The following is a 17977-nucleotide window of genomic DNA, read 5'->3' as shown; positions in this document are numbered from 1 at the left end:
TTGTGAATCCAGGTCTGTTACAGCACTTTCCCCATGTTCAGGCATAAGTTTTCCCTAGACACTTGTCTCAGCTCTTGCCAGTTCTTTGCTTCATTATGAATATACCCTTAGGTCAGCATTGTTATCATGGGTACAAGAATAACAAGCTCAATCTTTGTTGCTTTACACATGAAAGGTCCTGAGACTGAAATATCTTTGAAAACGAGAAACCCTGAGTTCTGTTCTACCTGTGTGTGACCTCCCCCAGTATGGGGAACCCTTTTGTTTAGTGCAGACCTCTTCTAGCTTTTCTCCTATGCCTGTTTTTATAGCCAGCAATTCCCATGAATCTCTGCCATTTTAAACATGCCACCCTGGAAATGCCACCTCTTCCACAGAGGTTGCCGTGATACTCATTCTGAACAAGGTGGGAAACTGTTTTGTAGGGTGGAAGAGCTGAGAATAACCAAAGGCAGGTTGCTAGTTGATTGTCTTTTCAGTGACAGTCTTTCAGTTGGGTATTATACTGGTGTAGTCTCCAGTGGGCAGACTACCCTCCAATTTGTTATTCATGTCCAGATACATTTAGTTCAGAACAGAAGAAGAAATCTCTAATCTAATAGAAACTTTTTTCCCCACATATAAGTATGGGTTTATCCTTCTGTGAGGGACATTTCTTGTTGACTTGAGGGTGCTGTGTGAAAATAAAGGCTTCATTTCAGCTCATGAAAAAGTATTCTAAATATGCCAGTAAGAGTAGTATAATGGTACATGTGGGTCAAAATACAGATATTTAGCAACTGTTTCTTGTAGTTCGCAGTTACATGTTCCTCCTGTCTAATTACAGGGATGCAAGATGCTTCAAAGAAGCTCACAGAGTCTCTTCATGAAGTGTATGAGCCAGACTGGTATGGACGAGAAGATGTGAAAATGATTGGAGAGGTAAGATGTGTGGGAAGAAATGTATTTTGGCTGCAAATCAGTTAATATAAGCTGTGTAGGAGAACTGTACATCCAAAATCACCCTTAATTCTTTCCTGCATGTTGAATCCTGCTTTCTGGCCATAATTACTGATCTTGTGAAATGCACCTCCTGCTGACCAGATGCTGCATTTGCAATGTCTATTTTATGAAGTAGCTGTCATAAGCTGCTGCTGAGGTCAGCACCAGTGTGGGCAGAATTGGTAGTAATAGCAACTGATTGACAAGGTTGTGCAAGGTACCTCACATGCAGTTTTACAATCAGGATTCTCAATTGAACTGAATGTTAAAAATTATCAAGTCTGCTTTATCCTCCTGTGCTATATAGCAACTGTTGAGTCAGTGGCACTAAACAGGCTGTCTGACAGGACACTCTTTGACAAAAATTTGGAATTTAAGGGCAAATAAGGCTGCAGGGCACAATTCATTTTATCCTTTTTTGCTTCTTTCAGTGATTAGAGAAGAACTGTCTTTTCTAAAGGACACTGCAGGAATTTGACTTAAGGTGCTCTGAATTGCCTGCTTAAACAGCCTTAATTCTGGGGGGAAATCTGTCAGCAGGTGTGCTGGTGGTGACAAGAAAGTACAAACTGTTGTCAGTGCAGCTTTCAACCACCTGGCATTCAGTTTGCAAGGCCTCCTGCATAATATAATGAACAAGAGAGTGAAAGACAGCAGTCTTCCCAAATCTGCATAATGATTGCTTTTCTTCTCTCTGACTGCCTTCGTCTACTCTTCCCTGCTGCTGAAGGCATGTCATGGTTTTGATTTTAAAAGCATTCAACTTCCAAACTATGTCAGTTAAGATACCACACCATTTATATTGTTTTAGGTAAAACAGCTGGAAGATCTCCTGCTGCATCTTACTGTAGCACCTCATCTTGTATTTGTAGACCATTAGGTTTTACACTCATAAATCTGTAATTCTCTTTGAAAGGACCAGAATTTTGCTTTTAATCACTGGGACAAATATAGCGACAAATGTGAGATATATCTTCTCAGTAAGAGACTCATGTGGACAATACGACAAAATCCCTGCTTCTGATTTCTCCCCCTGTATAATTGCAAATGTAGATTTATGCATCACTCATCCTAGAGCAAAAAAGGATAATCCATTTGTGCAGTCCAGGATATAAATGACCATTCCAAAAGGGACCCGTACAGATGACCTTATTCCGTACAGTAGCAAAGATGATGGCTTGAAGCAATGTTATTTGAGTCCATTAGCCTTCAGAAAATCTCCATGGTATTAATTTGTCCAAAATATGTATCGGCAAGATACAAGGGCAAATGCACAAGAGTGGCAGTCACTTGCTATGATCTAATGCTGTGCTGCTCTGTAGACCATTGTGATTAAATATTGTGTTAATAAATGAGGTATTTCTTTTAAGCATGATTAATAGCTTGTAATAATTCATTAGGGACTCTGTTAGGGTAGAATATGAATGAACTGAATGCTAACATTACACAGCATTTATAATATACCCTGTAGTAGCTCATGATTAAACAAACACTAGGGAATAGCTTTTTGGACTTGTAAGGACAACAGCCCTGCAGAGCAGTGCTCCCCACCTTTAGCTTTTCTCCCACCAAAGGATGTTGGCACATTTCATACCTGGCATCCCAGCTCTCTAGCAGTATGAGGCTGAGTTCTTGTCTGTGAATCGGCCATTTCATCACATGTCCCTTAATGGCACAAAACGTGTCGGATAGAAAGACGGTTCTTAGGGTAGGTCTGTACAGCTCTTATTTTAAAAATGACCTAGTAAAGCTAAGCTTATAAATCCTTGTCACTGATGGGAAACCTGCTTTGTTTTTTACTTTATTCTGTTTACTCTTCTACTTTGAGTTGTACTTCTTTTCTCTGTAAGGAAGGTTCATCATCAGTGAACACAGACATAAGAACTAGGGCAGCTTCAGATTCTGTGTTGTTGACCGTCAGGGACCTGAAACCATGAGGAAGAACATGGATCCATGATGTCCTTATTTTCTTATAGCAGTTACTCATTGAAAGAATGAAAACACAAACTAATTATTAAGCTTCACCTGATTTCGTTGTGAATTAAAACTTGCAATGTCAAGGTATTCCTTTTCATTTACCTTGTACTTGCACTATGATTTATTGCCATAAAGTACATTGTAAAACCATAGAAAGGATAATCTTTATCAATTACATTTGCATTGCTCCTAGTTTGGGAGTGCAATGAAACTTCTAAGCAAGTTTTTCTCTTTACCTTTACAGAAATGTGATGAACTTTGGGAAGACTTCCATCAAAAACTGGTGGATGGGTCATTGTTGACCTTAGATACATATCTAGGACAATTTCCTGATATCAAGGTACAGTAATGATTTCCTATAAAGGACAATTTGTAAAATTACTGTTGAGTCGTAAAATAAATAGCAAATGATATTACAAGCAAAGAGAAACAAAAAGCCAGGGAGGGAAGTATAAGTCATTCCTCCTGCAGTATAAAAGATGTTCTGTAAGTAAATCCCTAACGTTAGGCTGCTCTGATTTTCCAAGTGAACGAAGATATTTCTCATGCAATAGTACTTGGAAATAAATCAGCCTTTATAGATAAAACTTAGATGTTTCTTCCTGCTCCAGTTTATTTGTTAGGAGAGAGTTCTCACCACCTTCAACAGGGACACATTAAGCTCTTCAGCTGTTAAAATGCCAGACAAATTGCATGAAAAGCAGGACTTTTGTATTGCCTAGATGCACCTGTGGGTATCTAAATATCTTTCTCTTAAGTAAACCATGATTCCTATCTTTTAATTATTTATGAAAAGATTTTGTAATACACATCAGGAGAGGCTGTTATGCAGATTCTGACCTCTCCCATATGCCTGTCTGGTGTACATACAGTCCAGGGAGATGGTTGCTAAATGAAATGTGTGGGTATCATTACTGGTGAGAGGTAGATACCTTTATATTTGAATGTGACAGTATGCATATAGCTGGAAATTCTTTGGGGTTATTTATAATTGAGTAGGTATCACACAGTCATGCCCTTTGTCACTTAACAGCAGGGACCAAACTAAAAATGAATACAAAAATCCTATCGTTACTTCAATCTCAGACTTGCTTGTAAACCAAACTGCCCCTATGCCCTGTCAGCATGTGGAATTTGCATATAATACACAGCTTTGTAAAGTTGGTATTTATCAAAAGACTTCTGTTTAGTTTTAAAAGAATTATACCAGGTAAATATTCAGAGCAGCCCTGCGGAGAAGGACTTGGGGGTGTTGGTCAGTGAGAAAATGAACACGAGCCAGCTTCCGTGTGTGCTCACAGCCCAGAAAGCCAACCGTATCCTGGGCTACATCAAAAGCAGAGTGACCAGCAGGTCAAAGGAGGTAATCCTGCCCCTCTACTCTGCTCTTGTGAGACCTCACCTGGAGTATTGTGTGCAGTTCTGGTGTCCTCAACATAAAAAGGACATGGATCTGTTGGAACAAGTCCAGAGGAGGGCCACGAGAATGATCAGGGGACTGGAGCACCTCCCGTATAAAGATCGGCTGAGAAAGTTGGGGCTGTTCAGCCTGGAGAAGAGAAGGCTGCATGGAGACCTCATAGCAGCCTTCCAGTATCTGAAGGGGGCCTATAGGGATGCTGGGGGAGGGACTATTCACTGAGGACTGTAATGATAGGACAAGGGGTAACAGGTTAAAACTTAAACAGGGGAAGTTTAGATTGGATATAAGGAATAAGTTCTTAACTGTAAGGTTTGTGAGGCACTGGAATAGGTTGCTCAAGGAAGTTGTGAATGCTCCATCTATGACAGTGTTGAAGGCCAAGTTGGTCAGAGCCTTGGTTGACATGGTTTAGTGTGAGGTGTCCCTGTCCATGGCATTGGGGTTGGAACTGGATGATCTTAAGGTGCTTTCCAACCCTAACTATTCTATAATTCTATGAAATTAGAATTCCTGTTATATGTTGAACTCCAGTTGTCTTAGTTGTGTGTCAGAGAATATACTGAGAAGTATATTTTAAGCATTTCTCCAACTCTAGAAAAGAATACATTCTTTATTAAGTTTGCACACTGTATAAGGGAAGAAGATACTGTTACCATGAGTTTAAGAGGTCCACTTATTCTAAAGAATGATACAAGTCTTGCATAACATTGATATCTCACTTCTAAGGCCTGCAAGCCCTACCTCCACAAATACCCCTTCCAAACCATCTGTAAATGGATTCCTTACTTAAAATAAGGTGATTAGTTTGTCTCTTTTACCATTCCCATGTTCCTGAATGATATTGTAGCTCAGATACTAACAGCAGATAAGGGAGACTAAAAGTATATAAAAAAAACTTAAATGACAACATGAGTAAAATAGCTTTTAAAGCAGTGCTGTTTATGTTGACTTTCATTTCTGCCCCTGAACAGACTCGCATTGCAAAACGAAGCAGAAAGCTAGTGGACTATGACAGTGCAAGGCATCATCTGGAAGCCCTGCAGAGCTCAAAAAGAAAAGATGAAGGCAGAATTACCAAGGTACCGCAATTGGATGGATGCTGGCAGATGAGCTGGGGAGCTTGGAGAGGCGTTTGTTTCTGTGCAGAGCCAGAGCACAAAGTTTCTCTTCTTTTTCCCCTCTCAGAAAGGGAAATAATGATATCCTTAATCATGAATGTGTATTGGGTACTTTGGTGCACTTGGAGGGCACACTCAGCCTCTTTAAGGAATGAATCATATTTGAGCCCTAAGTTTCTCTCTTGATGAGACTGTAGGGACAGCAAGTCCTGTGTTGGCCTTCATGTGTGGGACTCACTTACTTTCTTTATTATTAACATTGTAAAAAACCCACAAAATAAATGCAGAAACCCAATTTTGGCAGGTTGTGCTGTGTCATAGTGATTGCAGAAGTCACACTGTTTCATTTTGGTTTAGGCAGAAGAGGAATTTCAGAAAGCACAGAAAGTGTTTGAAGAGTTTAACACTGATTTACAAGAAGAGCTGCCATCTCTGTGGTCACGGTAAGCCTAGGCAAATAGTGTCTGGAAGGCCTAAAGGGGGAGTAAGAAAAAGAAACCAGGGGATTTTAATGAGCGTTGTCATTTTTAAACTAATAAATCGGGAAATGCCTGTGAATGATCCAAAATTATTACAAGTGTATGCTTATTTCTTTCAGTGTATCTTGGCACTTAAGATTCCTTGTCATATCTTCATTCTAAGATAAGGTTTCCATTTTATGGTTAAAGAACTGTGTCAGAGCACAGAGTGACAGGTTGTGACTATGGCCCACTGCTTCCATAACCTTTCTCAGACACCTTGGTGGTCAGTTATTAATAAAAAGGATTAAATGCTTCTGCTGTCAGAAGTAACTTCACAGAGCAGCCATGTGCTTTTTTAGATTTGCAATGGGTCTACTTAAAAGTCCTTTTTCTGTAAAAGATCTTGAAACAAAGAACCTTACGAAAGTATAAAGATTTTATGGCAATTGTTTCCAAGTCCCTGTAAAGTACTACTGAGGCAGTAGAAGGGGAAAACAACATTATAACGACATCAGAATACACTTTTCATAGCTTTGCACTGACTGTGTCTGTGATGTGAAAGCTTTTGACGGCATAGGTAATTCATTCAAGATGTTGAGGCATGAATTGTGTTTATACAGACAATGCAGACAAAATGAATAGGAGAACAAAAGCAGTAGAAAAACAAGCAGCTCATTGGTGTTCTATGGTCTTTAACAAATGCTGGAGTGGAAATGTGTTGTAAGTCACTGAAGTATCCTTTGTCTTCTCTGCCTTCTAAACTGATTCCTGTTAAGTTTCAGATCAATAGAGGGGTTTCCTACTGCGTTTCTTCCTATTTCAGTTGAAAAGATTCTTCTAGCTTCAATATATTTATTCTGTGGGCTTACTAAAAGTAAAACTATGTATGAATGATATAGAGTAAGGGCCCTTTTATTTCAGTATGTGTATTACCCACTAACTAGTCTCAGAGAAAGGTAGAATTTAATTTGAGCAATAGGCATAATTTAGAAAGCAATTGCTTTCAGAGTCTTTTATTTTTTGGTTATTACAATTATTCAGAGAGAAAATAATCCATTGAGTTGATACTTTGCAGGCTTATTCTTATGGCAAAGATGATTTTTGTTGAAAAATCGTTGAGAAATTACACATGAAAGTTTTAAATAGGCGAAAGAATAATTTAAAACCTAAAAAAGCACTTTCTACTTTTGAAGTGTACGAGTAGTATGTGATCGCTCACCCCCAGCAAGCAGATTTTTGACTGCATGTGCAAAAATGTCTATATTAGGATTTTTTTTTTCCTCTTGCATACATATTCATGTATTTTAGGGCTGATTTCTTTAAGGAAGGCTGAGTGTGGGACACCCACCCCCAGGCTGTACTGAGCTGTGTACCTTAAAGCTGCCTTTAGAATCACTCGAATCACCTAGGTGCTGCAGTAGGATTTTAGGGCACAGGTGCTTGCAGTGCTGGACTGGTACCTCTCTCCTTTTAGTCAATGCTTGCCTACTGTCTAGTGGGAGATAGGCTATTCAGAGCACCTTGCCTTCCATGTGTTTGAGCCACACTTACTCCAATCCAGTCTTCCCCTTGCCTGAAACAAGCTGAAGCTCCCTGCTATGGAGTCGTCTCAACTCTCTGTGGTGTGAAATGTGGTGATTCTTAACACAAACAGAAATAATTGTGAATGAACTAGCCTGAAATGTTAAGTTTTGATACGATTTGCTTTGTTGAGAGTAATAGTCAAGAATGCTGCTTGTAGTCTGGGGAAAAAATAATTTGCCTTTGTGGCTCTCCCACCCCTATCTTTTATTCTCTTTTTCCTTTCTTTGTGCCATCCTCCATAGACGAGTTGGCTTCTATGTGAACACCTTCAAAAATGTATCCAGCCTCGAAGCCAAGTTTCACAAGGAAATAGCTGTAGTGAGTAAAAATGAGTATCTCATGTATAATGGATTATGTGATATGCATAACAGCAAGGAAATGCTGTGAGTAATGAAGCAGTAAAAATCTAGTAGGGGGCACACATGACAATTTGCCCTAGATCCAGATTTGTACTGTAACCTTGGTATTTGCTTCAACTTTCCATTTTTGTACTGTCCTTAAGGAAAGGGAGGCCTGTACAATTTTAGGTTATAATGCACTATGAGTTGTAGCACTAAATTCACTTTATATTCTGATAATTTCTCCATTCCTTTGAGCATGCTGTTGCCTTCAGTATTTTTTCTATGTCCAATTGCTATGCATCTCATTGCTTTAATCGGTACAAAAAAGCTCCTATGTCAAGCATTCCCTTTAAAACCACTACATACATTGTCAGTGATGCCACATTATATGTGACCCCTAGGCAAATTGAGCACTTTCAGAGAGAATCTTTTGAATGTGCTTTGCTATGTTGTACTGTGTTATTTAGAGTAACCTGTTAATAGGAACCAGAATTGTTTGGAAAAGTTGCTTGGCTGAAGTCCCACCTAAATTGGGATTAAGTTTTTGAGGGGAACACATGAATCTTCTTGGCTACGCATGTTGCTTTAAACTTCAGGAGACCTCCTTCACCAGAGATCAGGCAACAGACAGTCACTTATAAACTTGTTCTCTGAAAACCAACTTATGTGTTTGAAGAACTGCTCTTATCTTTGATTCTATGATTTTGGTAGGTTTCCACTTAGGCTTTTGATATACGTGGCATAGAGTATTTTTGGAAGTACCTATATACCATTTTAAAGTAATCAGATTGTATATTATCAGGTTATCAGTTACCTGACCAGATTTATCACCTGTGTTTTTAATCATGACTGTAGTGCTTCAGACACACTCAAGGAAGTGTTTTGTTTTCTCAGCTGTGTCACAAACTCTATGAAGTGATGACGAAGCTGGGAGATCAGCACGCAGACAAGGCCTTCACCATTCAAGGGGCACCAAGGTAAATTTACTACTTTTTTAAATGAATTCCATTACAGTAGGCTTTGTGGGTTTCAGCATATGTAGTAATCACCTACTCCACGTGTAGTGATTGCAGTACAATACAGTCCATGGGTCTGTCCCTTCAGGACTGCAGATGAAGGTACCTTGCATGAAGTTCTTCTCAACATGAGTAAAGGTGCAAAACTCCCTTCATCACCCATTTACTTTTCCTTTCAGAAATAATAATAAAGGCCAGATTCTCTGCTGTTGCAAGTTAGCCTAGCTCACTGTAGACTATTACACCAATTTGCACCAGCTAACTCTATAGCTCATTTATTCTTAGGTGCTTAGCTTACAGCCACATTGCTAACTCTCATAGTTTGTTTTTTAATGCCTTGAAGTGGTTAGACCTGTTTTTAGCTCCTAAAGGCATATGATTAGGTGAGAAACCCAACCTTTGTAAGTCATCTTTTATCCCTCTTGCTCATGGGAAAAGTCAAGAAATGTGATCTGAGAGTGCCCCTGAAAAGCTGAAGTAAGAAGAATGTCACAAAATGTCATATTTTAAATGACTTTCAAGAGAAATTTTGTCTTAAAATAAAAATAAAAGAAAAAAATATCAGCTCGTGCTTTCTTAAGGTCGGAGAACATCAGTCCAGTACTTCTGATATTTTTGCTTGCCACAAATATAGTCTTTCTGCCATAATTTGATCTCTCAGTACTGTAACAGTGATAGGCAGAAGATGTATAACACATAGTGAATAGAGTGAATACATAAATCCTGAATTTCCAGCCAATCCCAGCTCTTCAGGAGCAATGGGAACAATGCTAATTTGCCCTCAAGATGGACTCAGAGTAGCAGTAATTAAGACTGACCAAACAACATAGCATCTGCCTCAAACATATGGCTGATAGTCTGTGTTTGTTTTGATCTCACTTGGGAAGAACAAAGAATGAAATGTTGAACCTTCTGATCTAATGCAGAATTCAGAACTACTTTGTTAAGTATGTGTCCAAACTTTTTGTTTGGATTAGCTCAGTGTTAATCCATGTTTCTTAAGATACATACATGCACACTGCCTTCGAAGTTGCTAGTTTATGGGTCATCACTTCCAGCCCAGGATGGACTTACAAGCTGGACTATGTTTCGATAAAGGATTTGTAAAATACTTTTATGGGATGAAAAATAATGTAGTGCTGGAAAGTTTCAAGCACATTTTGTAATAAACAGGTATTTTTTCCACCTCTGTCTCCTAGGCTATGTCCAGCATGCACATGCTTGTTCCCACTGAATTACTTGCTCCATCAATGAGGGAAAACATAATATTGCTGCAAATGAGTAAACGTAGGTTAATGTGGTGCGAACTTCTGAACTTTAAAACTTCTTTTTAAAAATACACTATTTTTTTACTTACAATGTTACACCCTTTTGCTGTACTGTTCACAGAGCCTTGTGTGAAAACCTGGATAGGTTTTGACTTCCGTTATTAGTTGTGATGCTCTAAACGACAGCTTAGGAGTGGGTCTTTGTAAGATAAAACAACTCTCCCTTTTAGATGCATGAGAAGTAGATTCTAGACAAGTGCAACATCTAATATTTAAAGAACTGTATAAAAAGAAACAGCTCAAAAACTTACATGCTACTGAATGCCCTGAAGGCAAATACTGTACCTGGGAAAGAAATTCCTTAATAACTGCTTATTTTTTCTTTTTTCACTATTTCCACAGAAAGAGGTGGTGAGTGTGAGCTAAATCTGTCCTTTCCAAAGAATTCATTTTTCTTGTGTTAGCATTAGGAACATGTTTATGTTGTGGTCTCTTCAATCAGGTAGTGCTTCTGTTCTCTGTGAAGATGCGTAGGAGTTGCTCTTCTCTTATTGAGTACTGTGGTCGTTGAGTGCTGTAGTTTATAGCATTCCTGAGTTGTAAGCTTTCAGCAGCTCTAGGTAGCTCAGTATGTCTCAGTGTTTGCCCCAGGTTCTTTCATGTGAAGGAGCAGATCCTTTCTCAGGACTTCATCAGATCTTTTCTTACTACCATCAGAGCTCTGTTGAAATCACTTGACTAGTGCTTGTTTATAGTTGTGGTGAATTGCCCCTCTAAATAGCGATATTCTTATAATAATCTTGGTTGTGTTTTATTTTATTGAAACCTTTGCAAGGTTGCCGGGCTTTTAAAATTATTTGCATTACTTATTGGTATGCTTTCCCCTGGGGATTTTATCTTTAAAGCCTTTTATTCTGAGAAGAGTAGGAAATACTCTTGAATAAATAATAATTTTTGACAATAATTCCATCTCTCATTTTATGACAGTTACAAACTTATACATGAAACATTATTTCAAATACAGAATCTGAAAAAGTACAGGTACTCTGTTTCCCTCAAGTTATAATGATCAGGTAAACAGATCCAAAAATCAAGACCACTCAAAGGTAAAACTTCCTTTGACATTGTTGAGCACTGAATTTTAATTGAATTTAATTGCAGCTTTAGTTTTAATCATTATATAATGGCTTAGCTCATCTCCTGTGTAGACTGCCTTTTGAGGCCACTAGCATTACATCAGGGATGCAGTTCAACTATTGCATCAAGTTGTCAAGGTACAAGTCAGCATAATATGTATGTATTCAACATGTTTGCTTCTGTCTAGTGACTCGGGTCCACTCCGCATTGCAAAAACACCATCACCACCAGAGGAGGTCTCTCCCCTGCCAAGCCCTACTGCTAGTCCCAACCATATGCTGGCACCAGCATCCCCGGTACCAGCCCGACCGAAGTCACCCACACAGGTAAGCAGAAACCTAGCAGGAGAAACTGACTGTTGTGCAGTAAAAGATAGCTGAGATGATGTATACAATGGATTTTTCTATCTAGACTGTGACTGAGAGATGATTAGGAGGCCACTGGCTCTGCTGTACTCCGTTCTGTTAATCGGTTGTTCATCCCTGTGTCACAAGCAGGGAAAAGTGGAAAGTGTTTTTCATATAAGGAGGAATGAAGAAAATTTAAGGTGCCCAATGAACTGTTGAGACTGGTGGTGGCAAAGCAAAACACTTTTTAAGAAGTTGCATAGTCTCTAAGGACTCATATCCCAGCAGTGAGAGTTTGAAAAACCTGTTTCTAACACTTCTTGGGAATTTCAATTATATATTATGTATTTATATTATATATACATTATGTGTTTCTCTATATGCATATGTTTATGTACATTATGTATTTCCATATATATATATTATACATTATGTATTTCTGCTCTTCGTTCATCTTCAAATTTTGCCTGTGAGTATCACAGGTCTGGTCAAGCTCTGCAGCAGAAAACAGAGCTAGCTTAGATAATGCTGTAATAATGAAAGGTTTGTTGATTGTTATTAACACTGGATTGAGAAGTTTTACATTGTTGGGAGTCACTGGAGTCGCTTCTGTTCTCACAAGAGTTGGTGAGGTAAGAATCCTAGTGGACGACAGGGTGACCATGAGCCGACACTGTGCCCTTGTGGCCAAGAAGGCCAATGACATCCTGGGGTGTATTAGAAGGGGGGTGGTTAGTAGGTCAAGAGAGGTCCTCCTTCCCCTCTACTCGGCCCTGGTGAGACCGCATCTGGAATACTGTGTCCAGTTCTGGGCCCCTCAGTTTAAAAAGGACAGGGACCTGCTGGAGAGAGTCCAGCGCAGGGCAACTAAGATGATTAAGGGAGTGGAGCATCTCCCTTATGAGGAAGACTGAGGGAGCTGGGTCTCATAGTTTGGGGGTTGGGGGTGTTTTGTGTTTTTTGGGGGGTGTGGTGGGGGTTTTGTGGTGTGGGGGGTGGGTTGGGGTTTTTTTGGGTTTTTGTGGGGTGGTGGGGTGGGGGGTTGTGGTTTTTTGGGTGTGGGTTTGTGTTTTGGTGTTTGTGGGGGGGTTGGTGTGTTTTTGGGTTTTTTTTGTGTTGTGTAATCAATTTCATGCATCAGTTAATCAGTACCTCTGTAGCATAAGAGTTATATGTGATAGTTTATGAACATATCAAAGGCCTGTGTTGATGTCACTAACGTTTTCAGAATTGGGATAGCTTCTGTGCCGATTACTCTTTCTATGGTGAGGAAGTTTAGTTTTGCATTTAGTTACATGTGAGCACACTTGTTTTCTGTGACCTCCCAAAATGTGATACCTCACTGCCTGAATATTCATCTGCTAGGACTTTGTTTAGTCTTACTGGTGCCAATGGTGTTATGTCACGATACCACCCAAGAACTTTTTGTGACTTTTTTTCTTGGTATTTTGGCAAATCTTAAAATTATCCAACTGTATTTGGTATTATACCAAGCAAATAGTTCGTCATAGTTACGTGAATCCCTGGAAAGCAGGAGCAATTAGTAATCTAAGCCCCTTGAGGTGCTGTGGTTCTCAGAGATGATATGGCCTTAGCATTAAGTAGGCTTCAAAGGTAGAAACAGGTGGGTAGGGACAAAATCCCAAGGCTAAACAAGTATGAGCGTAAGATGCCAAAAAGCTGCCGAGTCCTGGTTCCTTGCAGTATTGCCCTTCCAACTGTGAGCTGCATAGGAGAGGAAGTGTCTTGCACCATGTGCCCTTCACAGCAGAAAAAAATCACCCAAGAAATGCTTTTATATCTTCAACCTTGAGTTGCAGTAAGTTTGAAACATAGAGTTGTTTTGCTTTGTCCACAATGTTTGTTTCAAGGTACTTGGTGGTGAAGAGCCAAACAGTTCTTTTCAGCCTATGAAGCAGCAGAGATAAAAACCTATCCCAAATTGTTTAGGCCAAGTTTACAGCTCTTTCTTTTATCCCTGAGGTATTCTGTGATATTTTTGCTGTCGTCTTAGCTGAGGAAAGGTCCACCAGTCCCACCGCTGCCTAAGCTCACCCCCACAAAGGAGCTGAAACAGGAGAACATCATTAACTTCTTTGATGACAACTTTGTCCCAGAGATCAATGTGACGACCCCATCACAGGTAAGCTTCAGAGAATGTGGGTCCCACCTTGCAATCACCCTTAGTTCTCCAAGATAATGGCCTTGGCTTTGTTGGGTTTTTTCCTAATCCTAAGCATCTCAATTAGCATTTTAGTTATCCTCATTATTTCCCTTCCTTCCATCAAAATCATTAGAAGTATTCCTTTTTGCTTTTGCGTGATTGACAAAAAAAAAAAGGTACTTGGCTGTTTTAATCAACTTTTTTGCAGATATAAAAGGCTGTACCAGCTAGGTAGTGTATTCCCTTGGTTTTGACTAGCAGGAACATTAGTTACACAGCAGAGAAGCGATGAAGTTTACTTTTAGCTCATTATTACAAGCTCAGGAGCGTTGCGTGCCAACTAGAAGCAAGTGTGGCAGGAGGGCCAGGAGACCTCCTTGGATGGATAAGGAGCTGCTGAGGAAACTTTGAGGGGAAAAAAGAGTCTTATAAAAGGTGGAAGCAAGGACAGGCAGCCTGGGAAGAATACAGGGATGTTGTCCGGGAAGCTAAGGACCAGGTTAGGAAAGCTAAGGCCCAGTTAGAATTAAACTTGGCTAGGGATGTTAAGGATAACAGGAAGGGATTCTAGATTCTATAATTACATTGCAAATAAAAGACTAGGGACAACGTAGTCCCTCTCTGGAAGCTATCAGGAGAGCTGGCTACCCTAGATTTGGAGAAGGTTGAGGTTCTAAATGACTTCATTGCCTCAGTCTTCACTGGCAAATGCTCTGACCACACCACCCAAGTCTTAGAAGGCAGATGCAGGGACTGTGAGAATGAAGACCTTGGGCCCACTGTAAGAGAGGGTCTGGTTCGAGACCATCTTAAGAACCTGAACGTGCACAAGTCCATGGGACCTGATGAAACCCATCCACAGGTCCTGAAGGAGCTGGAGAATGAAGTTGCTAAGCCGCTGTCCATCATATTTGAAAACTCATGGCAGTCAGGTGAAGTTCCCGATGGCTGGAAAAAGGGAAATATAACCCCATTTTCAAGAAGGGGAAAATGGATGACCCGGGCAATTACAGACCAGTCAGTCTCACCTCTGTGCCTGGCAAAGTCTTGGAGCAGGTTCTCTTGGAATCCATGCTAAGGCACATGAAAAACAACAAGGTGCTTGGTGACAGCCAGCATGGCTTCACTAAGGGGAAATCCTGCCTGACCAATTTGGTGGCCTTCTATGATGGGGCTACAGAACTGAGGGACAGGGGTAGAGCAGTTGATGTCATCTACCTGGACTTGTGCAAAGCGTTCAACACTACATCCTTGTCTCTAAATTGGAGAGACATCAATTTGATGAATGGACCACTCGGTGGGTAAAGAACTGGCTGGATGGCCACACACAAAGAGTTGTGGTCAATGGCTCAATGTCCAGTTGGAGACCAGTTATGAGTGGTGTCCCTCAGGGATCAGTGTTGGGACCGGTCTTGTTTAACATCTTTGTCGCTGACATGGACAGTGGGATTTAGTGCGCCCTCAGCAAGTTTGCCGATGACACCAAGCTATGTGGTTCAGTTGATACACTGGAGGGAAGGAATGCCACCCAAAAGGACCTTGACACGCTTGTGAGGTGGGCTGATGCCAAACTCATGAAGTTTAACCATGACAAGTGCAAGGTCCTACACCTGGGTCAGAGCAATCCCAGGCACAGCTACAGGCTGGGCAGAGAAGAAGATTCAGAGCAGCCCTGCGGAGAAGGACTTGGGGGTGCTGGTGATGAGAAAATGAACATGAGCTGGCTTCAGTGTGTGCTTGCAACCCAGAAAGCCAACCGTATCCTGGGCTGCATCAAAAAGAGCATGACCAGCAGGTCGAAGGAGGTGATCCTGCCCCTTTATTCTGCTCTTGTGAGACCTCACCTGGAGTATTGTGTACAGTTCTGGTGTCCTTAACATAAAAAGGATATGGATCTGTTGGAACAAGTCCAGAGGAGGGCCACGAGAATGATCAGGGGTCTGGAGCACCTCCTGTATGAAGATAGGCTGAGAAAGTTGGGGCTGTTCAGCCTGGAGAAGAGAAGGCCACGTGGAGACCTCATAGCAGCCTTCCAGTATCTAAAGGGGGCCTATAGGGATGCTGGGGAGGGACTCTTCATTAGGGACTGTAGTGATAGGACAAGGGGTAATGGGTTAAAACTTAAACAGGGGAAGTTTAGATTGGTTATAAGGAGGAAATTATTTCCTGTTAGGGTGGTGAGGCACTGGAATCGGTTGTCCAGGGAGGTTGTGAATGCTCCATCCCTGGCAGTATTCAAGGCCAGGTTGGACAGAGCCTTGGTTGACATGGTTTAGTGTGAGGTGTCCCTGCCCATGGCAGGGGGGTTGGAACTAGATGATTTTATGGTCCTTTCCAACCCTAACTATTCTATAATTCTATTATGAAATTATTATTTTTTTAATTGCATATAAGAAACATAAAAGCAAGAGTTGTGTAAAATAAGTCTATAATTTGTAGTCAGTTGTTCAGCTTTTATGCAGTTGTGGTAACTGCTGGTTGTTCAATAATGAACCCTTTCTATTATGGTAATTACATCTCTGATATCTGTGCCTGTGTCTAATAGACTGGGGAGAAATATGCAGATCTGAAGCTCATGCAGAATGTTTATGAATTTTTGTTTTCATGTGAATTGTTGTTTTCGTACTACTGCAATTGACAACACAGAAGAATGTAGGCACAGCAATGAAAAACAATTATTCTAAAGAATTTGAACATGTGATGTTTTGTTTTCTTGTGGAGAGGAGAAAAAGGCATTGCCATCCATAGGGATCTATTTGGAAGAGAAAAGAGTTATTTATAGTTAAGTCCCCATGCAATTAAAGAATTAATGGCAGCTCCCAGTATGCAGCCACTGCTGGGCCCTCCTGCTGAAGGGTGATTACAGGTCTGTTGCATCATTGTACCCTGACTTCATGGGAGTTATTATTATGGCAGTGTTAGCCTTGGCATCGGTGGTAAGAGTTGGTGTTCCCATGCTGCATTAAATGGTGTATCCACCTAACCTTCACATGTCAGGCCAGCCAGGGAAGCAGAAATGGATCTGGTTTGCTCTTCCATTAAGAGCTGACTCTAGAACAGAGCTTTAAGTGAGTGTAAGTCACATTTCCAGAATCTTTACAACCTTTCTATGAGAGAACAGTATAAAATTGGAATGGCGTAATAACGGTGGGACATGCTCTTAGGAACTGAAATCTTTCCCTTGTCTCTCAAGGAAAAATTGATCTCCCTTCAGTGTGTTATTTATATCCCTCTCTCCTCTGTAGTCAATGACCTGGGAATGACCTAAGCTCTTCCCTGGCCACCTTCTCATGAATCATCTGCACTTTTTCCTCCACAAAACCCACCCCCTTCACTAAAGCACCTTACTATATTGAGATCTCTGAATGTGTACAGGCACACACAGATAGTGTGTTGTATAGGTTTTATATCCTTCTGTGGGAGAACCAGCTATCGAAAATACATTTCATGAAATCCACAGGAAATGCGGATTTACTCCTCTTGGTGCTTATGGCATCTGCTTCAGTCCTCATAGGTACCTTCATTTTTGAACTTCACTGAAAGACAATTAACTTTTCCACCTCTATTCATTTCTGATTATGTGCTAGCTAATGCTGTGTTGTTTCATGAAGCTGTATGACCATATGGGTACTAGTGCCTCAAGGGCATATGTGATGAAATCTAAATATATTGGATGAAAAGCATGACAGAATGAATGTCATGCTGGTTACTGGTGGAAGGTCTAGTTTGGTTTTAACTTCTTAAACTGTGAGACCGTAACACTGGCTTCAGTGTGTCAGACCAGTTATCTGTCATCACCAGTGGCGAAAAGCAGAAGCCAAGGGAAGAACATAAAACAAGGCAAGCAAATTTAATACTCCTTGCACCCCTTTCTCCTACAGTATCCTAGCCTTCAGCCATTTGCAGCTCAGGGGCTTGATCAACATGATTTCTACCTATTTAGTAATCCATAACAGTACTTTGCCCCAGATTTACATGTGCTGAAACACTACCCCAGCTGAGCTCTGTGCCACATGAAGGACCACCACCTCTTCTTTATTGCACATCTGCCACCACCAACTTCACTGCTATCTGCCTTGAAGGAGCCATGGAGCAGCCAAACCCCTGTGCCTTTTGCACTGGTGTAGACCCCACCCCTAGCATTCCTCTTCCAGACTGAA

General features: G+C 40.7%; 1 protein-coding gene across 3 annotated transcripts in view; it reads left to right on the top strand.

Annotated features, from left to right (window-relative positions):
- LOC133223883 (amphiphysin) overlaps window positions 1-17977 on the top strand; it is a 107598-nt gene that overhangs the window by 61119 nt on the left and 28502 nt on the right. For all 3 annotated transcript variants that reach the window (XM_061374998.1, XM_061374997.1, XM_061374996.1), the window contains exons 4-11: window positions 827-921; window positions 3203-3298; window positions 5353-5460; window positions 5857-5942; window positions 7787-7862; window positions 8780-8862; window positions 11494-11632; window positions 13668-13796. In XM_061374998.1, the coding sequence (XP_061230982.1) occupies window positions 827-921; window positions 3203-3298; window positions 5353-5460; window positions 5857-5942; window positions 7787-7862; window positions 8780-8862; window positions 11494-11632; window positions 13668-13796 (812 nt within the window). The remainder of the gene's footprint in view (window positions 1-826; window positions 922-3202; window positions 3299-5352; window positions 5461-5856; window positions 5943-7786; window positions 7863-8779; window positions 8863-11493; window positions 11633-13667; window positions 13797-17977) is intronic.

Source organism: Neopsephotus bourkii, unplaced genomic scaffold, assembly GCF_033783945.1.
Source record: "Neopsephotus bourkii isolate Nb327-2 ecotype Australia unplaced genomic scaffold, CSIRO-AGI_Nbou_v1 NB_1655, whole genome shotgun sequence".
NCBI classification, from domain to species: Eukaryota; Metazoa; Chordata; class Aves; order Psittaciformes; family Psittacidae; genus Neopsephotus; species Neopsephotus bourkii.
Note: the sequence above shows the minus strand (reverse complement) of the source record. Positions and strands in the feature narration are given on the sequence as shown.